The sequence below is a fragment of the Chaetura pelagica genome, unplaced genomic scaffold (assembly GCF_000747805.2).
Source record: "Chaetura pelagica isolate M959 unplaced genomic scaffold, ChaPel_1.0 scaffold405, whole genome shotgun sequence".
Taxonomy (NCBI): Eukaryota; Metazoa; Chordata; class Aves; order Apodiformes; family Apodidae; genus Chaetura; species Chaetura pelagica.
Genome location: NW_009953489.1, coordinates 5,759,443 through 5,782,283, shown reverse-complemented (window position 1 = coordinate 5,782,283; position 22,841 = coordinate 5,759,443). Strand labels below are relative to the sequence as shown.

Genomic DNA, 22,841 nt, shown 5'->3' with positions numbered 1-22,841 from the left:
GGAAGTGATTCAGAGTTGTGCATTTAATCTCTGTTGTGGCATTTCTGAAGGAAGAAACTACAATAAGAAGAATTAAAACACTAGTTTTGAAGAATTGTATGGAAATCTGAAGACTGTGTGGGCTGGGTTCAGTCTGCACTGTTGTGACTAGACATTGTAATGAGATGGAAGCTAAAACAGCTGTTCCTGTTCTGCTGTGCTCAAAAAATCACTTGTTTCTTCACACAGTTGCAGACACGAAGGCTGCTGCTGCAATCTTAATTGTTGGTATTTACAAATTCACTATTTTTGCTTTTTCTGGCCTGACTAAATACGTGTTTTTACAGTGTTAGATGCACAACTGAAGGACAATGTGTAATAGCAAATGTCTTTTCTCTTTTAACATTCAAGGGTTTGGTCCTATGCTCTTCTGAGTCAGAGTGCATCATCACAGCTCAGGCTTTCCCTCATTTCTCTTTCCTGTGCTCCATGTGCATCCGTGCTGGTGCAGAATGAGCTATTTGCTAATGAATTCTCTAATTGACTGAGGTAACAACCAGATCAGCCCCCTGGGTTGCTTTTTACATGGTTGTGCTGATGCTTCTGAAAGGGAGAAGCAGGGCAACATGCAGGTGATGAAACTTAAGTGCCCTAACTTAACTCAGACTAGACTATTTAAAATCTACTTCTGAAGTTGTATGTTTAGAAGACTAAGTTTTTGTATTGGTCTTTGCTTTGATGCACTGAAGGAATTGGAAAGAAAAGAAAACCTGGATAATTGGCCAGCTTGGTTGTATTTAGGGATGCAGGAGAGTTTCAGTGCTGCCAACTGGTCGGGATGCATTATTTTAATGAAGTGGTTGTACATACAACCAAGCCACTTAGGGACAGAAATAAGATGCTAGATCTTGTGTTTTCTTTATCATGGGGTCATAGGCTTGCAGCAGAGGCTTCCTTACTCTTGACAAGGGATGAAACCTGTGGGAGTAAATCTAAGAGTGAGTTGTTCAGCCAGTTATGACTGTCCACACCTAAAATCAGGATTGTGCTGTAAAACCTGCTTGTTCATGCAAGGCTGTAGAGACTAAATCAACTGTGGACAAACTCTGAAGCTTGGTACACAGAACAACTATTCTTTGGGAAAATGACTTTGCCTTTCTGAATTACATTGTATAACTGAAGCTATGGAAGGAATCAGTCCTTTTCTGGAAAACCTTCTCTGCTTCTCAATGAAATTATTGTTTGGGGTGTAATTTTGCAAAATATTTTAAGATTCTTGGGCATGGAAAGCTGACTTATTTTCTTTTGAGTCTTGTGACAGTTGCTGCTTCAGAAAAGCTCATTTTAAAAAAGCCAATTGGATTGTGAACTGTGATTTTTTTTTTTAACTGGGTGCTTTAACAAAACATGTTTTCAACTGTGCACAAAACACTTCTTGAATATTCAGATAGAAATTACGGAAAAGAATCCTGAAAGTTACCTCTCAGCGGGTGAGATCCCCCTGCCAAAACTTTACATTTCCATGGCTGTTTTCTTCTTCCTCTCTGGGACTGCCTGGATCCACATACTTCGAAAACGCAGGTAAGTGGATTAGTTTAGTGTCAGTGACGAGTATAGGCCCACCTTGTTTGGTTTTTGTTTTATTCCTCTTGTAATGCTGAATTCACAGATTTCATAACTTAAAACTCCAAATCTAGCTCAATACTGTCTAATACATGGAGTTTATAATTGAAAACATTAAATAACAAGAAAAACTTGATCAATTGTTTTCCAATGGGAAATTATGGCATTGGAGAGCCATAAATATTTTTATTATAGTCAAAAGTGAGAGGATTTCCTAGATGAAAAGCATTAGTTAAAGCATAGCAACAGAAGCCAGGAGCACCTGTTTTGATTTAGTCTGGATTTCACTTGGTGATGAGATGATTTGGTAGCCTGGAGTTCACTTGGTGGTGTGGTTATGGTGACTTGGGGACAGCGATACACGTTTGAATGATGTTTATCAAATTTTCTAACAGTTATGTTCTGTAAGTGCAAGATGTTCCTGTGGATTACTGTTTCTCATTAACCCATGTATTCAAAAACCAGAGCTGCAGAACATGCAGTTGGGTTGGTGTTCAGGATGTTGCAAAAACTTGGATTGCCCCATTTTGCTCTGAGTCAGCCCAGCCTGGGAGTTGCTGTTTGACATTTATAGGTTTTAAAGAAATACCCTTGGAAACTGAAACTTTTACTGCTGGCTTTCAACTGTTGCCTTTTTGTTTCACTTACCAGAAACGATGTGTTCAAGATCCACTGGCTAATGGCAGCCCTGCCTTTCACAAAATCTCTGTCCTTGGTCTTCCATGCGGTACGTGGAACTTCTCTGCCTTACCTTGCTCCAGGAGGTGCTGTTGTAGTATTGAAGCATTGGAACTGAACTGCAGCTGTTGAGTGGGAATGATTCAGTTTCCATCAGCAAATTCTGACTTGAAATACAATTGAGATCATGGCCTGAAGTGATAAAGCTGCAAGATCTGGGGAGACCTTGTAGCACCTTCCAGTACCTGAAGGGCCTACAGGAAAGCTGTGGAGGGGCTTTTCACCAGAGAGGGCAGTGATAAGACAAGGGGTAAAGGTTTTAAACTGAAAGAGGGGAGATTTAGGTTAGACATCAGGAAGAAATTCTTCACCATGAGGGTAGGAAGGTTCTGGAATAGGTTGTTCAGGGAGGCTGTGGCTGTCCCCTCCCTAGAGGTGTTTAAGGCCATGTTGGATGAGGCTTGTGCAGCCTGGTCTAGTGGGGAGGTGTCCCAGCTCATAGCAGGGAGGTTGGAACCTGGTGATCTTTAAGGTCCCTTCCAACCCTCACCATTCTAAGTCTGTGATTCTATGTTCCATGAATTTAATGCTTTGGCCATCTGAAGCTGGCCTGAAAGCTTGAACTATAGTGCTGCTTCAGATACCTGGCTTGCAATAAATGTTAATGAATGGAAACCTTGATGAATGTTTGTAAAATTCAACTCTACTTTGAGTTGCATTGACTTTGCCTTTTCACTGGAAAATCTTGTAAACAAAGGTAATGGCAAACAGTTAATCCTTCAGTGTTGGTGTCTGCCATGATCTTCACCTTCCAATTTATGATAGAATAACTGCTACAAATGTTCTTGGAGTCTAGTGATTTGAATCTGGCTTCTAGTGAAAGTGAAACTAAAAAGCCTCTAGTCACCTAATGCAACTGAACTTGAGCAATGAATGAATAAATAGGTTACAAATGCAGTTGTTTAACTGTAGCTAAGTGTGGGAGCTGTGTAGGAAGAATATATGTTATATAAGATCCATTCACTAACACTTAAGAACTACAGCAAATGGAAATTACCTCGTTGGTGAACAAAACTAACATATTGGGGGGGAGGTATCTTCTGAGGTGTAACAGCTGAGTTTGTACACACTGATTGGAAAATGAAACCCGAAGTGGCCAGCAAGCCAATCTGTTTTATAGGCATGAGTGGGGTGCTGAGGAGTAGCTTGGAGAGTAACATGCTGTGTCTTCTGCTTCCAGATCGACTATTACTACATTTCTTCTCAGGGATTTCCCATTGAAGGCTGGGCTGTTGTTTATTACATCACTCACCTGTAAGTATATCAGAAGATTGATGTGATACATTCAGACAATTTAATTCTCTGGGGGGCTGCCCCCCCTCCCTTCCTGAGCAAGCTGGAAAATTGCTGATTCTTTGGTACTAGTCTGGATGACAAGACAACAATCAACCCTGTGGTGTGAAGGAGAAAGTTCTTACAGAGGGCAGCTGCAGAGAATTGGTAGTTATCTGAGTGGAGGAGCAAAAGAAGAAAGGCTTTGTTTTGTTCATCCTAATATTCAAGTCTCTAATTTGCTCTTGGTGTGAATGGTAAGAGGGTACAGCTGCCACTCTTTTATCCTGTTCATGATGGTGAATGGATGACTCCCTCAGGAAAAGATTACATGTATTGACAACTGTGAATGAAGTGTGATACTACTATGTGATACACAGTTGTAAGCAAGTACATCTGCTTCACTGTTGTAGGATAAGCACTTGCCAAAATTGTGAATAGCAAAACATTTGTTTGGGTTTGTGGCTTTACTGTGACTAGGAGAACTGGGCAGAATAGGAAGTGTGATAAAGTCTCTCACTGCAGTATCTGCTTCTTTTTCAGACTGAAAGGTGCTCTTCTGTTCATCACTATTGCCCTTATTGGCACAGGCTGGGCTTTCATTAAACACATCCTGTCAGATAAAGACAAAAAAATTTTCATGATTGTCATCCCACTTCAGGTAAGGACTGAGCTGTGTCAGTACCTACTGTCTTGTGGAAGAGCTGCTTGTGGAAACTGAAAGGCTGTGAATCCTTCACAAAATACCACATAGTTATTGTTTTTGTATAAGCCTGTTGGTTACAGTATAAGTAGAGGTAGAATTTCCTTGGCCAGAAGTTATATCTGCAGTTTTCCCCACTTTTCTGCTGATGTTGAATATGAGATAATGGTGCTGAAATAGTGTCAGCAAATAAACAACTAGCTGTTAGATAGGTATGTTCATGCTGTACAGAACTTGGGCTACAAAACAGTAATTACTAAGTAGGGAAATTAAATGAAAGCTGTCACTTCTGAAACGCTTGCTGAATGGGCTTAAGGAAAAAAATAAGACTGCTAGGTTAGTTGGGTCTGAAGCATTCCCAGTGTGTTCAAAGTGATCAGTGCTTGTCTCCTACTCAGGAACTATAGTAAATAGGGTGTCAGCACTTCTATTTGTGGTTGGTAGACCAGCTTTTTTGCCTTTCCAGACAGAATCCCTTACCTAACTGCAAAACCAGAAGTATATCATTAGTATTTTTAAGGTTCTTACAGAGCTCAGATAGGGAGTACAAAACGTGGTCAGTGACCCATTTGCATTTTTTGCTTGATTTAGCCTAATGCTTTTAGACTGCTCTCTATCAGTGTGCCTGCAGAGCCCTGTTTCTGTGCTTTTATGAGCAGTTTTTGTTCTTTTTATCTGATACTGTAGATTCAACATGGTATATAAAGAAGAACTACTTTCTGAATGTCAGCAGAAATAAGCTCCAATCAGTTTCATTTCTGTAGATGCTGTAAAGATGCTGCTGAACGTGTGACTTTCTTGACACAGAACTGCAGAAGAATTATTGATGTTGCTGAACAGGCTATTTCTGCCACTGTGGGACAACTTTTTGCTGAATTGACAGCATTTCTTTTGGAAGTTTCTGAAACCATTAAGCATGTTTTGTCCCACAGGTACTGGCAAATGTGGCATATATTATCATAGAGTCAACAGAAGAGGGGACAACTGAATATGGACTGTGGAAAGAAATTCTCTTCCTGGTAGACTTGCTATGTTGTGGAGCCATCCTATTTCCAGTGGTATGGTGAGTCACTTTGTGTTGAATGGTGTCTGGTCCCTGGTGGCTTGAGATGTTTCTAAACTAATGAGTGTTGTCTGCTGCTTAGAGCTAAAGGTACTGCCAGAGCAAAAGGACTTGGTCCTGTGGAGTCAAGTGTTAACTTCTGTAAACTGTACCAGTCTTAACACTTCAATCTTGTGTTGTGGAAGGTACTTGTTTTGGAGAGGTTAAGGAGGGCATAAGGTAGGATGGGTAGTGACTTAATTGTGGCCAGCACAGTGCAGACTATAGGTGTATTTGAAACTTGAACTTCTGCAGAAGTGTTGACTCTCTCACATTGAGAAATGGGATTTTGCTTTACTGACTGTTGGAAACTGTGCTGTTAATTTTTTAAACAGTAGTGCTGTCTAAGATCAGTGCTGCCTTCAAGCAGAGTAGCTGCATTTTTACTTGACTGTTTAGAAAAAATAATCCCACAGGGAGCATTTCCCTGCCCTTCCTTCCACTCTACTTGGCAAGGAATAATGTTGGTTATATAAAACTCTACCAAAACAGTGATAATTCATATAAACACTATTGTTGCTTTTTGCCAGTTAGTCAGAACATTTATCTTCTAAATTCATTTTACTCTAATTGGATAAACAGCTGGGTTTAAAGAAGGGATATGAAGGAGCTTCTGGCTCCTTGGTTAGTAAACACAGAATATTATTTTTCTCCAGTACTTTTTTCTGAAATGGAGAGTGAATATAAATGTCTACTAAACTTCTCAACACTCTAAAATATGTAACTCAAGTGGTTCAGAGAACTGTTTCATACTGCAAATATACTTGTGTGTGTGAAGACATGCATCCATGTTGCTCAGTAGATGGGAGCAAGCTTCAGCTTGGCTTGTGTGGGTGGGTATCTGCTGTCCTGACCTTCCCAGTTGTTGTCTGTGCAAGGGCAAAACCCCACACCATCTTGGTGGCCTTCTGCCAATGCTGGGAAATGTCTTCCAATAAATTTGCACTTCCCTATTGTCCCTTCCCCCTCTCCAGTCAAAAATGCTGCAACTCTTCTGAGGTTGAAAACATCTGGGTGTAATAAATAAAGCTACAGGAATATTAACTTTGTAGAGAGACTGATTTCCTGGGATAAAGGGACTTTTACTGTCATAGCTCTTGCTACTTAATGCTAGAATCTGTATATCCTACCTAGTGATAGGCTGCAACAAAACTTGCTTTCCATAAAGCAGCTGTATCTGATGGATAAATGTGCTCAGGTGAGCTGTCCTGTAACTGCTTGTAGCTTGCAACCAGTGTTCCTGCATTGTCAGGGCACCAAAATAAGCTGGCAGCAAAGCTCAGGCCATAAACTCCTGCCCCTTTTTCATCTGGTTAGTGTCACTGCAGCTGGTGGGATGACTCATGTGAGCAAGGTGACTAAGACTTGCCCCTTGAATTTACATTCCTGCAGGGTAACTTCTCTTACATAAGTTGCCTATGTAGACATGTAAGCTGTAATCAACTATTTAAATGAAAAGAGCTTAAAAGAGCAGCAAGATGCCAAATGCTTGACAGTACCCTGAATAGTAGCTCAGCTGAATTGTGCAAGTGGAAAGCATTATGCTGGAAAGTGCCCCAGTTTCTCACTCAGCTCCCACAAAGCTCTCTGTAGGCTGAAGAAGGCTTTGGCAATCAGCTTTCTGAAGCACAAGGAGGTTCAGATTCTTGAACTAAGTGCCTGAGTTGGGGGTGAAATACATGCAGTGCCAAACACACTAAGCACAGTTAATTATGAGCATACCCCAACCATAAAGAGTTAATAAAACTTGTCAGTGTTCCAGAGGCCTGCAGTGAAGAGGGAGTGCAAAAATTATAGCTAATCTACTTTTATTTTTCAGGTCAATAAGACATTTACAGGAAGCTTCAGCAACAGATGGGAAAGGCAAGTGATGTGTGATTTATTATTTTGTTTCATGCTGCATGCCATAAGATAAGGCTTAGAATATTAAACACTGATTCAAAATATGTAAGCTAAAACTACAGATCTGCACTTTTCCTGTCTGCTTTTCCTCAGGGGGCTTGTGGGAATAACATTTGGAAAATGACCTTTTTCATTTGTTGCTTTGGCCATCAGAACTCATACATGGAAGCCATTCTCTGGTGCTTGCACAGCTCTGTGCTGGAGCTAGACATGACATCTAGAGCAAATCATCTTGACAGATTTGCCTTCTTTTCTCAGACTCAGGTGTTCAGAAGCAGAACTAGAAATGAATTCCAGAATTGCTGACTATTAGTCAAAAGAGACTCACTTATTGCAGTTTCTACAGAAATTGCTCCTGCCAGAAGAGAAGGAAACAAACCTCATTATGAAACAAAACATTCCATGCAATGCAGTTCTTGTCCATGTTTGTACAACAGCTTAAAGGACTGCTTGTGTAAAGTTGAGTTATGTTTATTGTAGCAGTAGAAATGAGAAGATGGATGGAAAGCCAACCCAAATATGGCTTCTGTAGTGTGTGACTTTTCCTGCCTTACCCTCTCACTTCTGGATTAGTTCCTCAGTTGGCTGCAGATACAAGCCATGGAGCATAGCACTGGCTTCCTTGGAAGCAGGCAGCTTACATACAAAAAACCTGCTCCAAACTTAAAGGGGGGAGAAGTATTAATTTCTAATAGAAATAAATGTAAAAGAGGATAATACTAATAATGCAGCATGAATGTTACAGTAGCTTTCTCATCAGTGTGTTCACAAACTGTGACTTACTGATGAATTTGTCTTACCTTGTCCACTGATCATATGTTCTGGAGTATTTCTACTCTTACTGTTACAAAGTCTGCGTAAACTTAAACATTCCTTGAAGTAGTCTTTCTTCTGAACTGAGGACTTCACATACATAAAGCCTGGTGGCTGAGCCACGGTGTGTGACTGCAGAGGTCAGCTTTTCTGCAACTGAGGCACAACTGTTGGGTGGCAATGGAGCCTGTGACTGTTCCAGCACTGAGCAGTCAGCAGCTGGTGCACACAACTGGGACACAAACTCTCTAGATCTGTGTGGCCTCAGATGCTCACCCAATGCCCACCTTGCACTTGGTGATTCTTATCACAAGATGGTGCTATGGAGATTGCTTAACTTTCCAACTGATTGAGTGAAGGAGGAAACTAAGGGGGCCAACATCAAGGATTAAAGACTGGTCCATTGTAATTGTTGTGGAATCCAGATCTCAGTAAAACCAAGCAGTTCTGATGGGTGCATTGTAGTTTATGATGGAGATAAAAGAAAATGGTGAGCTAAGAGTAACTGATTATAGCTGTTCAGTGCTATGCACAGTAGCCTGTAAGTGTTGTTCTAGTCCTCTGTTCTGTGGTGTTCTCCATGGGTGACATTGCTTGTTATCACAAACATTGCTTGTGGATCACCTGCTGCTGGTACCAGCTTTACCTACTGATGTTACCATCTGGTGGTGCAGATCTTGCAAGTTCTATAATTGTGTTGAGAGGGATTTAGCAGCTGTGTTATGCTACACTAAGGATAAAGGAATAGCTAAGGAAAAAGCTTTTGGGCAAAACATGGCATAGGCTGGCAGCAGATGGTGGCCAGGACAGCCACAGGGCTGGGACTCACTTGTGAAATACAGCGTGGTTAGAGGATTTAGAGGCTGTTGATAGGAGCCTGTGGGGATCAGGTGGATGGCAATGTGATGCCAGAAGCAGAATGTTACCTAATGATGTCATGCTGCTAGTGTGCCTGGCATAGGAAACAAAGTGATTTGGTTGCTCTGTAATAAGGTGAAATCATTCATGTTAGGCTTATCAGGGAATAGTCTTGACTAGAAACACATGCTCTTAACTCTGGAGGCTTTCCTGGGAGGCTGTGTTCTGCAGAGGTCCTGCACAGTGTCTTAATTTCTTGTGGAAAAAAATAGCACCAGTGCTAACTAAATCACCAGCTTTTTTTTTTTTTTTCCCCCACATATGAGGATAGTCTTCTCCTGAAGTGGTGAAAACTACTGGATCCTTTCCCATGCAGTGTAAATGCTGCACTGCTTGTCCTGACTCTAGTGCTGACAGTTCTGGTGGGACTGCCTAGTTCTTGCTGGAATTTACTGTCTAGATTACCTCAAAGGCTGCTTTCCCTGTTTTCTCACACAAACTCCATTAACTTGCAGGGTATCTTGAGGAATTATATACTATAAATTCAATAGCTGTTTTTTCTAGTGTTGAGTCTACTGGTGACCTTCTTACTGGTGAAAAAGGCCTAAAGAAAACTATATTTGCTTCCTTGTGTCTCAGAACAACTCCAGGACTTAGTATCCCAGTGGTGTTTTCTGACTGTCTGTCTGGTCCTCTTCTAGCTATTTCACAACCTGTTCATTAGATACCACTCCCTGGGTCAAGTGCATCCACGACTGCAGTGTGACTAGACTGGAAATGAAGCAGAAGGCTGGTTGCACTACTAGTCTTATAGTCTTACAGCTGTGCTTGCCATAGGCCTTGGTATTAGCAGTGTACCATTGGAGTAGTAGCTAATAGCCATTTAAACTTGATTTTTTAAAAGATTATTTTCTGAAGTGGGAAGGCTAGAGGAATGGGTCTAAAGCCATAATTATCCAGGGAGACCATACATGCACAGATGCTGTGGGTTACTAGAGAAGAGTAGGCATGGCATGGGGATGCAGTTGAGTTTGAGCTGCCTGCTTGTTTGCTTTTTCCCCTTGAAGGTGATCTTTAACTCTAAAGGGAAATACCTGACCTGCACAAGCTTTTTATCTTGCACAGCAGTGGGTGTAAACATCCCATTTTTAGAAGCTTTTTTCTTTCCCTTTTAAAATTGCCACCTTCAGACTTAAAGTACCTCACTGCAGCTCTGTGGTCTGTCACTACCTTCTTTCAGATGGGATCGTGCTCTCTGGTTGCTAGATTTGCATTACAAATGTCTTGTAGATTTAAGGAAATCAGCCTTGCAAATTGGGCTGGAATTTTTTGGGGCTGGAAAGCAACTTAACTGCCACTGCCTTGTTCACAGGCATCATGAGAAGACAGGGAGTGTGTTGCAGGGAACTTGTGTATTTGATACTCGAGGTTCTTGGTCACTGGACTTTTCAAGTTTCATCACCCACTCTATGTATCGTGTCATCTGTTGTTTGAGGGAGGAATGGAGCTGGAAGCAGCATTGCAGTTCATGTCATGCTTGTACCTCTGTGTGATGGGAGGTGTGAAACTCGGTGCAGTCTGATCACGGACGTTGCCTGCTTTTCTGAGTTGCTGCAGCTTGTCACAGTTGGCAGCAGAATTAGGGGAAGTACATTGCAGTGTGCAGCTCCCAGGCAACATTCTGTGTGTGCTGTGCAGTGGGCAAATGATGAGTAATGCTTGCATAGCTGCCCCCATGTCAGGAAAAAGCCATTTGCTGTGTTCTGTGTCTCCCTGCTTCTGTACCATGAAAATGCTGTGAACAAAGAGCCTGGTCCTGGATGGTGCAGAACAACCTCTGCCCAGCTGAGCTCAGCAGAGCTGGAGGCCATTCCTTTGTGGGGACCTGTGCTGGAACACCTCCACAGCTCTCCAGTGAGGAGGAGGGGATAGCATGGGGATAAAGATGCTCCAGGCAGTACATGGGCATCTCAGACCTTGAGATAAAGCTTAGAGATTGGAGTGTCAAGACCTCAAGCAGCACTGCAGAGCTGGGGAATGGTGAGAAGTGCAAATGGAGACATTCCATAGGCCTGTTATGTTCCAGTGCACCACTTCCAGGCACCCTAGATGGCTATCCAGGGTTGAGGTAGCAATTCCCTGTTGGAGATATGTTGCTTATCCTGTACTTTGGACACTCTCCTGACCCTGGTGGGGAACTCCTGTGCCAAATGACTAATGTGTTTCAGAGTATTCAAGATTAACTAGTCTGTACCACCTTCTCATGCATGACATGCTTGTATCTGTTTGCTTGACCTCTCCTCTCTGGTAGGGGAATGCTTTTAAGCAGAGTGCTGTAGAGATTGTAGAGCCCTGCTTCTTGGATTTAATCCTGGAGTTGCTTGTTGATGTCTGTATGTGTACATTCATTCTTGGAGAGTGGGGGAAAGAGGAAACTTCAATTTACTAAGTGGTAATGGCACAGATTGCATCTCAAATAGTATAGCATGCAAAGTTGTACTTCAGTGTGTTGACTCAAGATGTATTATAGCTTGTCCTTGCATACTATATTGTCTGGACATGAGCACCCTGTGCCCTCTGCTGCAGTCACTATTATTACATATTCTAAAAAGGTTGAATTTATTAATCAAAAGACAGTTGTCTGGTGTGCAAGGCTGTAGTGGATGGTCTGACTTTTTTTTCCCCATCTTACAGGCTGTCTCAGCATTTGAAATTAGCATGGGGCATTCTAAAGAATCAGTCGGCTTTGTTTGATGCAGGTCAGGTTATTGCAGGCACAAGCTGTTAAATGAAAGAGATTGAACACATTTATGAATTAATTTGTAAAACTTTTGATAGAAAGGATCTTTTTACTTCTCTACAGTTACGTACTGTTCCTTGAAGAATGGTTATCATACTGAAAACATAAATTTACCCAACCTTTGCTGCCTGCTGTGATTGTTGCTGTGTTATCACAGTTTTACAGGTTGGGGCTGCAAGTGATTCAAGTTGTCACAGGTGCTTGCCTGGCCTGTCTCCTGGTAAAGGTGCTGCCAGTGTCTGGACTGCCAGGCTAAGGTCAGTCCAAGTCTTAGGGTCCAGCATAGTAACACTCAAGTGTTCCTGCTTGGAGCACATTTAGCCTGTGAAAAAGCAATTCACAGGCTGCTAGTGCCAAGCAAAGACAGTTTTAGACTTTTTCCAGAACAGTATGTGCTGTAACTTTGAGCTGTTTTGAAAAAATCTGGCAGAATTTTGTACCCATGTATTAATACTGACTTTAGCATCTGAGTGTGGAGAGAAAAATTCTTGAAATTGAGGCATTAGAGGAGAGCACTTAGTTGGGATAAATAAGCAAGTTGACTTCCAGAGGTGGCTTCTCAGTCTTTCTCCTTGTTGGCCTCTGTCTTTTTTTTTTCCTCTCACCCTTTTTTCCCATTCTTAGCCATGCTAGGGGAATGACTCTAAAGCCATAATTTTTATCCAGAGATATCTGGCTGTACCAACCTGTGACTCTTTGGTGTGATCATGATGAGTAGGTGAGCTCTTGGGCTGTGCTCTGTCAGTTGGAGAGGTGGCATTCTGCAACACTTCAGTTGGCAGCCAGATCTTTGGCTTCACTATCCTTTCCTCCTATGCACCACACAAACCCAAGAGAAATGACTCCCTGGCTCACTCAGTTGTTGACTATGAAGCATTGATGGACTGGCAGTTTGAATCACAGCTGTTGAGTTGGTGTTCCTTTAACTACAAAGCCTGGAAATTCTTGTGGCCTGTCATTGCAGCAGTTGGTGGCAGTTCTTGAAGATGAATGTGTTGAGTTCAAAATAGATCCTTGTGTACAAACTGGTATGTGGTAAATGACAAGATCTTCATGGTCACACTTAATGTAGCTATCCTTTAAATAGGACAATGTTGCTTCCCTGCCTCACGATTTAATGAGCTTGTCCTGCATATTTACATGCTTTAATCTTCAGCTGTGTTATGAAAAGCTTTTATCACTAGGTTATTTGGTAGAGCACTAGACCCATGAAAATCCTTAAGTTTTTGCTATTTAAATGTGGAAAGCTAGCTTTTGTGAAGGGCAGAAATGAGGGAGAAGTAGCTGAACTAATGTGTCAGGGCTGATTTAGCTACCAAGGATTCAGTTAGATTCTTGTTCTAGCAGTTCCATGCCTTGCTGTCTTTTGCCCACTGAAGTGCTCTGTGCTCCACTGCCAGTGCCCTGCAGCTGCAGCTTTGGCATTGCTTTCTGGAGTCAGAGCTGGGCATTGCTGAGTAGATACAATTCCATGTCCAGTGTTCCCTACTGCAGTCCAGAAGGGAGCATCCTCCCAAAACTGAGAGCTCCTATGACATGTTGTGCCATAAGATCAGCCACAGGAGCACCATCTTGCCCAGAGTCAATCCAATCTGACTGTTGCTCAGTACAGGTTTTAGCTGCATGGAAAGAAACCTGGTGTTCCTCCAAAAAGAAGGTTTGCTTTTTTCCTTTTGAGCTCTGTCTCTGCTTTCTCTCACTAACATGCCCTGTGCTCTGTCAAAAGTGAAACACGCTGTTTGGAAATGTGTAGGAGCTACAAGCCAGCAATAAATCAAAACTACTCTTGACATAGTTTTAGTCTACCTAGCAGGGAGTTTCTGCCTTGTGTTAGGTGCTGTTGTTGGGTGGCTCCTGGAGGAGGATTTGTCTGTCTCAAGGTGTCCATGTCTTTCAGCAGTTCTTCTGGAATACTGAAGTTTTGGGAAGAGACTCAAAGTAGGCTTGTAACAGAATGTTACCTGTCTTCACTGTAGCTTAGGTAGTGGGAACCTGGAACAGTTTATTCTGAGTGGTACATTTGACATCTCCTTTCTGTAAGAAAAGTTTCAAGTTTTTTGTCACAGGAAGTGAAGCAGGATTTGGTAGCTATTAGCCTTCATCTTCCTGATGTGTGGTACTGTGTTTTGCACTGCTCTGAGCCTGGAAGGTCTTGTGTGCAAATATATCAGCTTTCTATATATCAGCTTTTTGCAGTGGGTCATTTCTGTGAGGGAATGAAGGTGAACAACGTGTTGCATTTCTACATCTGGTAAAAGAGGGTTTGGAAGGAATACCAGTATATATAGGGCAGCACTTTCCAACTGGCAGCTTGTGTTCAGCAGTTCTAAATTGCATCTCTGTATGCTGTCAACATATCTTGGACTCTTTGCCTCTCCTGTTGTCACAAAGGCTCCAGGAGTCTGTATTTGTAATCCTGCTGTGCTTCTATAACCTGACTCTCAAACCAGAGCTGACAGCTGTTCCATCTGTTGTTGACCTCTGCTTGTTCACATGAATATCTGCTGTTCCCTGATGCAGTCTGTCCAATAAATGCAGGTTAGCCTGGGGCCTGAGCTTACACAGTTGGTAACTGAAACACATTTCCTGTGAGAACTACTTAGTATGAGTTTCCATTTCACTTGTAAGTTATGACTGAGCCAGGAGTGGCAGAGGATACTATTTAGATGTTAAAACATTTCTGCTGCTGTTCAAGAACATGCAATGGTTCCCAGAGCCACAGTGACCTTGCTTGCTGAGGTCAGCTGAAGGCACAGAGCAGGTCAGGAAGTATTCTAGGAAAAATAAGAATTCCCTAGAAGGCATTGTCAAGTGGTATGTGGCCCTTCTGGTGGGATTGGGGTGACGGGGTGTAGTTGTCTCTATACAGATAAGCATTAGGGGAAAGTTCTGTATTGCAGAGCATGTGGGTATAAAATTTAGTGTGGAAGTTACCTTGCTGAGTTGTCTTTTTAAGAGGGAATTTACTCCAATCTTGGAGTTGCCCAGTATGTAGGCAAGCCAGGCTGGCACTCCTTAGAGCACCCAGCAGGCTATGGAACAAACGTTGTCTGGGATTGTCTGAGTCCTGGTCTTAACCACTTGCCTACCTTGCAGGGAAGCATCAAAATAAAATGTCTGTGTAAATTAATTTTCTGATGGACTTTTGTGTTCTCTTGACAGCTGCCATTAACCTGGCAAAGCTGAAGCTTTTCAGACATTACTATGTTATGGTAAGTAAAACACCTCTGTGTCCCTGTAGAGCACTTAGAAGCTATTCAAACCTTTTGATGGATTACTTGTTGGAAGTTGCTACAGCTGGTGCATGTGTGTTCCCAGTTTGGTGGCACTGGTGTATTTGGCATCTTGGTTAACTGGGTTACAATCTCCAAAGCACCTTCCCCTGATTTCCTAGGGGTTGCATCCCTCTGTCTTATCTTTAAACTGGTTCCAGCTATTTGTAACACTTACTAGCTTCCTCTGGAGACAGCTTGAGCTGCCAGCTGAATTGATGGGCTTGAATAATGTACTGTAAACTTGCTAAAAATTAAACTTGGGACCAAATGGTGCCTTGAGATGCATGTATGCAGTCTTTGATTGAGTCAGGGGGAGCCATGACTGTACCTCCCAAGTGAGCACAGGCTTCTTAGTGCTTTCCAACAGCCTTATCTCAGACTCTTATGTGGTAAGAGTAATAAAATTACAATTGTGATACTTAAAGTTCTACAGAATCCTAATACTTGGATCATCTCCTGAAACCTAGATATGTTAGCAGTTGAGTCATTGGCAGTATAGCCCTTACCCTAGATCTTCCATGGTTATGAAGGAGCATAAGAAGGGTAATCTGACATAATGAGTTGTCTGGGAATTTCTTGAGCTATTTTTTTCTGGAAAAAAGAGGTTCTATAAGGATTCTGCTAATGTTTTCATTGTGCTTTCTCCTGTTCCTTCCTAGATTGTGTGTTACATTTACTTCACAAGGATCATTGCAATTCTTATAAAGATTGCTGTTCCATTCCAGTGGAAATGGCTGTACCAGGTATTTGCCAGCAGAGGAAAATACATCCATTCCTTGACTTCTTTCTTTTTCCTATTATTCTTCAAATATAACTGCACCATAAAAAAAATAAAGCCAGAAATTGTTCCTCATGCTGTAGTGGAACACCTCAAAGCATTGTGCTGCACCCTGTCTCCTCCTGATTCTTATCACTGATGTGCCTTAAGGTGGCAGGAATATATTTTTAGTTCCATGTTTGTCCAGCAAGGCTGCTGCGTTATACATGAGATGTCTGAAAGTAATTGCATTATTGATTTTTTTTTTTAGTCTTTCAATTTAAAAATGTATGAAGGAAATTAATCAAGAACATACAAAGGAGAAAAAAAAAAAACTGCTCAGGTTTGCCCTGTGTAATTGAGGCCTCAGGGAGCCAGTGAAATGGGCTTTCACTCTTCCATCTACAGGCTTTATTTGCCTAGTGACTTTTAAATACTTGGTTTCTTAACATATAATCCAAGTAACTGTGCAGGGAGTCTTCAGAATACATTAACAGTTGAAAATACCAAACAACATAGGGATGATTATTTTTTTCCACTCTCATTTAAAAGCCAAGGCTTTCTGTAGTTATTTAAAAGCACTGGAGTGATGGCTGGAGCTGTCACTGTATTTAAAGTGACAGGGAAAGTTCAAAGAACAAAGGACTCAACAGCCTTTAGCCTGGGATTAATGCTGACAGGACAGGAATTGCTTTGTTATTTCTACCATGGCATAGGCTTCTTGGACATTAAACCTTGAACCTCCTTATGAACGTGGAGAAATGTTTCATGAGCATGAAGGATTACAGGACTGAAGTTCAATCTTGTGTTCTTACTTGCAGCTGCTGGATGAAATGGCCACACTTGTCTTCTTTGTCCTTACTGGGTACAAGTTCCGTCCAGCATCAGACAACCCTTACCTACAACTTTCTCAAGATGATGAGGATGACTTGGAGATGGAAGCTGTGTAAGAACCTTCCCCCCTTGTTTTTTACCTCTTCATTTGATTTGAGAAGAGTGATGTTTAAAAACACTTCATGTCTCTAAACCCTTTTTTGAAAAAGATGATCTGCCCACATGTTTAAAGATGAGATATCTCTTTGGGGTGTGTTGAACTAACCAAGTAATTTGCAATATGCACAGAATTCTCTCAGCTAGATGTTGCAGTAGTGTGGAACATCCTGGAGAAGCTTTTGATGGGGCATTCATTTTGATGGGGCATTCATTTTGATGAAAACATCAAGTAAAAAAGCTTCTGTGTTTAATCCGTTACTGAACACCAGCAAGCCTTACATGTTGTCATTAATGCTTCATATTAAAAAAAAAACAACAACAAAACCAACAACAAAAATGAGTTACCATTGAGAATATAAATGAGCATTGTGTGAGGTACCTTCTACCTTGATGTTCAGCCTGGAGCTTTGTAGAAATTAATCTTAACACTGAGCTGAAGAGATTTTTTGCCAATGCTCTTCCCTGTTCTGTTCCTTGCTGCTAAACCATGAGACACCAGAAATGAAGTAGGAGATGTGTTAGTTTGGAGAGATGCTCAAGTAGGGCTCAGCCTAAATCCCTGTCAGTTTCTTTGCAGTGTTTTTCTGAGGACTTAAAAAAATGAATAGCATTTCTGAATCCTTAATACAAACTGCCCTAAGAAATTAAGCATGCCAGGAGTGTTGAATACAGCTATAATTGCCACAGACTGTTGCCTTCACAGGAGCAGAGCTAGTCTAATCTCTTTAGTAGTTACACATTTCATGCATAATTGCAATTCATGTACAGGCTCAGAAGCCCATTCCTAAGAGTTTAATTTCTCAGCAGTTTCTCCAGTAACAAAGACTTTTTTCCAAATGCTTTAGGTCCATAGAATCTGTCATTGTTGCAAGCAGAATCCAACTAGAGGGTAGTGACCTTAAAATTACTATAACTTAGAAGGTATTTAAATGATTTATGTAAGAAACTAGCTTCAGTTTGGAAGCTGGTAAATAAATATCCACATCAGGAAGGCACTGTCTAAGCTGGAAGATGTGTCAGGATTTGTGATTTGTACAGAAAGGAGTTTTTTCCTTTTTGCCTGTTAGAGTGAATTTCAACTTTGCATTACATGCTTAATGAAATTTTTACTTATTATTAGGCCTAAAATAAAAACTATGACACCTTTCATATTTAGTCATCTTGGTAAATTGGAGAAGCTGCTAAATTTAGGAGAATCTGCCAGAAATAAGGTGGAGAAAGTTCAATGAACTAAAATTATTTACATCTTGCCATAGCAAAATAGACATTACTAGAAACCTGAGGATCAGAATTCCTTGTGAGCCTTTTTCTAGCAAGGCATTTTGCACTTTGCTTTGGGAGTTCCCCTTGTGCCTCTTGGGTTGCTCCTGTTACCTATGCCTGAATTTTTCTCATTCAGCACAAGTTTTATTCCATTTGGGTACCTGGCAGGGCATAATCTGGGTCTTGTTCTCCCTTCCCCCAGCTGCTTCGGTTTAGTTTTGGTTAAGTTGGTTAAGTTTTGCACGTGTTTGAAAGCACAGTGTATACACATTCTGTGACAGATGAAGAAGCCCTGCAATGGAAGTGGATTGAATTTCTTGTTGACTTAGTCTTGCTGGTCCTATTTTTGTTTTTATAAATATTACATGTTTCTCTGGGGGGGGAAATACTAGGGCATATTTGAGCAAGTGACTAAATGCCTGACAGCATCCTGACTAAACATTGTGTGAGTGTGTTTTGTTTTTCGTGTGATAAATACCTACTTGTGTTCAGAGGCTATGGCAGAAGCTAAAAGCCTGCAAACTTAAAACTTTGTGGTGTTCTGCCATGTCTTATTACCAGGTTTTATGGATGTTTTCTTCTCCCAGAGGGTTCTTTGTGAAATTCAGGCTCTTTAAAATATTGCTGCAGAAAGATTTGGTTTCTTTAGGACTCAACATTTCTATGAGCCTATGGAGGGGAGTGCCATGAGGTCACCAACCCTGTTTTCCAGGCTTGCTTGTTTTCCAGGAAAAAATGTTAAGTGCAACTCCTGGTTTATGCCTATTTCCATGCAGTGCAAGCTGTACAGGCTCAGTCTGGCAGCGAGTGTAAATATTGCTAAGGACAGTGCAGAAATCTGAAGCTTCAAGACAAATCCAAAGACTGGGTGTCTGTGACAGAAGCAACTTCAGGCACAGATCCTCCCTCTGTAAATTCTTGCAGCTCTCAAAAAGAAGTTACCTTTGTAGCTGTTGATTTGGATTTTGTAATGAGCCTTTTCACCTAACACCCCTCTGTCTTGGGAGAAAGCATCCACAGAGGTGAACTTCCTCTTCAGTTACACCAAATTCAATAGAAGATCTTTGGGTGGAGAGGAGGGTGTGACTAAACCTGAACTAAGGACCCTTCTGTTCTTTTTCAAGTAGGGTCAATAGCCATTCATCAGCAACCAAGTGGCTTTCTGTGTTTGTGCTGGGCAGCCTCTTGAACCTGTTCTGTCAGTATGTGGACTTGTTGTTGACAGTTTGTTAGATTAAAATGCTCTGCTTGAAAAGGTGCAGCCACACTAGCAGAAGAGTTGTCTGGCTTCCCATCCTAATGCCATTTCTGGGGCATAACCACAAAAATATGAACAATAACAGTAGGTAAGGTGGGGTGAGGAAGGGGAAAGGAAGCAGTTTTGATTGTTTTGTTAGTTTTTTCAGTCTTGCAGTAAATTATTGCATTAGCTCAGTAAGTTTGCTTTAAATGTTAGGTACCAAAGTGTTCTGCAGATCTTGGTCAAGAATGATGTTTGTACATGCATGTGGGGTTAAGATGGAGGAGGAACTGCTGGAAAAGCCATTAATGGTTTTGTTCTCAAGTCAGTAAACCCATCATCTTACTGACTGCTTGGAGACACCCAAAACAGCCTCAACACAGAGTACTGTTGTGGTAACACTGACCTACCTTTGCTTATGCCTTGGCATCTGGAATTTCTCACTATCATGAGACAACCTATTCTGTGCTGAGGCATGAAGTCCTGGGTGGTTGGTGTTCTCTGCTTTCCCTCAGGTTTGTGCTTCATGGCAGACTGATTTCATGAAGCTCTCCATTAGAAGTTACTTTCTTCACCTAACACGTCTTTCCCATGCAGGGATCAGCTTTTTTGCTCAATTACTCAATTACAAAGTTTTCACTTTAGCTTCCAATAGCTTGTGGAGGCTGGTTGCTGCCAGTATCACAGTGTCTCTTGTGTTGGGAGTATAAAAAAAACAACAGGAGGCAAGACAGCTAAGATCCCCCACTGGGAAGGGCTGAAAATGCCTCTGAATGTTTTGCTGTCTCTTGATGTCTTGGATACAGTGTGAAGGGGAAAAGGAAAAAACCATGAACCCAGAAACTTCTGCAGAATGTACCACTGTGTTATGGAGTGTTCACTGAACTCCTTTTGTGCCTTGTTTGTGACAGGTATCCCTCTGGCAGCCACAAAAATTTTCTCTGGAGAGAGCTGATCTAGTGAGAAGGATTTGTTGCATTTTAGCTAGTGGTAGAGGGCTAGGAATGCAGTTCAGCAGACTGCAGGTGAGGAACATGTCCTTACAGTACTGCAGGTCAGAACTGAAGTCTTGAGACTGCTCAGAGGACAAGAATGAGAATTGCAGTGTGCTTTGTCTTAGTACTGGTAGGTCTGTTTTACTGGGCACTAAAACATGTTGGCTGAGCTGATTTTCAGAGGGAGAGAAATTGCCTGTGGTACAGGAACAGTCTGAGAAAATGAGAACTGAAGAGCTACACCATACTCTTGTCATAAGACAAGAACAGTGCTCATCAGGTGGTCTTTAACTTTCCCTATTGAGGAATACAGCTGGAAATCCCTCCCAGTTCTTTGTGATCATTGCAGGGCAGGGAGCAATAAATGGCCTCTCTGGTAACACTTAGCACAGTGTGAGCTGGTTACAATTTCAATGTGTAGCTGTTTATCCTTTTCCTCCATGAAATTAGGCCATTCCCTCTTAGCCATATCTCTGACCATTTTTGTCTTCATCTTGGTGTGGGTAGTGGATTTGTAGCTGTATCAAGGTGCTGTGCTGAAATCTAGACTGTGCCATGTGGGATCTTACTGGCTGCTTGTCAGGTGTTGGGACTCCTGTGGTGTCATGCAGGTACAAAACACCTCTTTATATATCCCAGGAAGTCTGCTGTTCCACTGCTGTTAGTGGCTTAGTTTTGGTTGATATTCCAGTGTAATCTTCAACTCCTTCCTGAAGAACCTGAATTAACCCATTATTCTGTAGTTACAAAGTTAATTATTTCTGAAGAGTAAACTACATAGTTGTCTTGCTGCATTGTCCCATATGTTTCAGACCATTACTTCCATTTGCCAGAACCTTTGTGCATTCTAGTCCTGTTCTCAAATATATGTAGCTTTTAGTGTTTTCTGCAGATTTAATAAGCAAGTTCTTTATTCCATTACCCAGGCAATTACTGAAAATATTGAGTAGAAGTGAACCCAGGACAGACCTCTCTGGAACCACACTCAATGTTCTTTCACTTTTGACAGGAAACCATTAAGTACATCTCAATGCATGCTTTTCCAATTAGTTATGCATCTACTTTGATGGTTTTGTCTAGCTCATGTTTCCCCAATGTTTTTCCTTTGTGACTGTGGGAAAGCCTTTGTCATCAGGGAGAACCTGACATCTACATTTTCTCTGTGCTGATAAATGTGATGTGATTTCTTCCAGGCAAGTGTTTGCTGTTTACTCATTCCACCTTAGTCCTTCAAGCAACCTGCTTGCTTTTTCTCCCTGTTTATATTTCAATAGGGGATAAAATGATTTGATCTGTACTCTTCTGACCCCTTTCACAGTTCCTTTAAACATGAGCTCATCAAGGCATGCTCTAAAGTGCCAGAACCACTGGCAGTCACAGCTCTGCCACCACCAGAGTCACTGAACACACCAGTTTCAGTAAATAATTTTCACAGTACATGAACAGAAGCTGATGTCTAATATGGAGCTAAGGGCATTGTCCGAGTGTATCTGAAGATTACTGCTCCTCTTGGGTGATACTGTGAAAATCTTGTTAGCTAGTCTTATCAAAGAAAGTGTTTTTACATGGCAAGCAGCAGGTGAAAGCACAGGAAGACTGACAGCAGCATCTTTGAACAGGACAGTTTGATGTAGGCTTCCAGGCATCCCTTGAGACTGCACTGAGCTACTGGCACTCTTGCTTTCAACATCCAAAGTAACCTTTGTAGCACATTTGTGGGGAAAAAATACCTGTATGGAATGAGAATCCTCTTGTAAAAAAAAATAAAGCAGGTATCTTGGGTATGCAAGTAGCCTGTTTTGTGTAGCTACAGAGAGAACTACTGGGCTGACCAGCTTGTTGGACAGCCAGGGTGGTTCTGAGAAGAGTGGTGGTGTTCTGGATGGATAAACAGTTCAGGTTGTCCCCTGTCTTTGCTTTTGTAGCTGTTCATTGAGTAATTTTGCTATTAATTGGGCTTGGTGTGCGTGAAGCTAAGAAGGTTATTTTGGGGCACTATCCACCATGTGTGCATTTGTGTAATATGCTGTACCTATTCAGAGCATTCTACATGCAGAATAAAGTCTTTAATCACAGAATGAATGTGCTGAGCTGCATAACAAAATGGTTTTTAAGCAGGCTGCTCAAACTTTAGCAAAAAGGCACCTGTTTTAACCATTTAACCACCCTGGCTGTTGTCTTTGAAGTATGAGCAAATATTATTTGCTTATCTAGTTTAATGGTAGATGGGGAGGGCCTTAAGGCTCAAGTACAACAGCCTTGCTTCCACCACCCATTGGTGGTGGGTCCAAGATGTACCCTGGCCTGAAAAATGGAAGCAGTCAGACAAACCTGAACATCAAGACTCTCAGATCTTGGTAAAGAAGCACTTGATGTGTGATTTGATATGCACAGGAAGTCAAGCCTGGGCTACTGGTGAGATGGACATGACAGTTCAGTTCTCTGATGTGTCTCCCTTCTCTTCCAGGGTGACAACTTCTGGAGTAATGGAAGGCATGAAGAAGGTGAAGAAAGTGGTGAACGGTTCA

The 22,841-nt window shown here is 41.7% G+C and overlaps 1 protein-coding gene across 1 annotated transcript in view; it reads left to right on the top strand.

The window, feature by feature from the left end:
* GPR107 (G protein-coupled receptor 107) overlaps window positions 1-22,841 on the top strand; it is a 29,095-nt gene that overhangs the window by 5,754 nt on the left and 500 nt on the right. The window contains 10 exon segments of the mRNA XM_009998992.1: window positions 1,427-1,560; window positions 2,254-2,329; window positions 3,521-3,594; window positions 4,156-4,273; window positions 5,248-5,378; window positions 7,237-7,280; window positions 14,953-15,002; window positions 15,725-15,808; window positions 16,644-16,768; window positions 22,781-22,841. The exon segment at window positions 22,781-22,841 is cut by the window's right edge and continues 15 nt beyond it. Coding sequence (XP_009997294.1) covers window positions 1,427-1,560; window positions 2,254-2,329; window positions 3,521-3,594; window positions 4,156-4,273; window positions 5,248-5,378; window positions 7,237-7,280; window positions 14,953-15,002; window positions 15,725-15,808; window positions 16,644-16,768; window positions 22,781-22,841 — 897 coding nt within the window.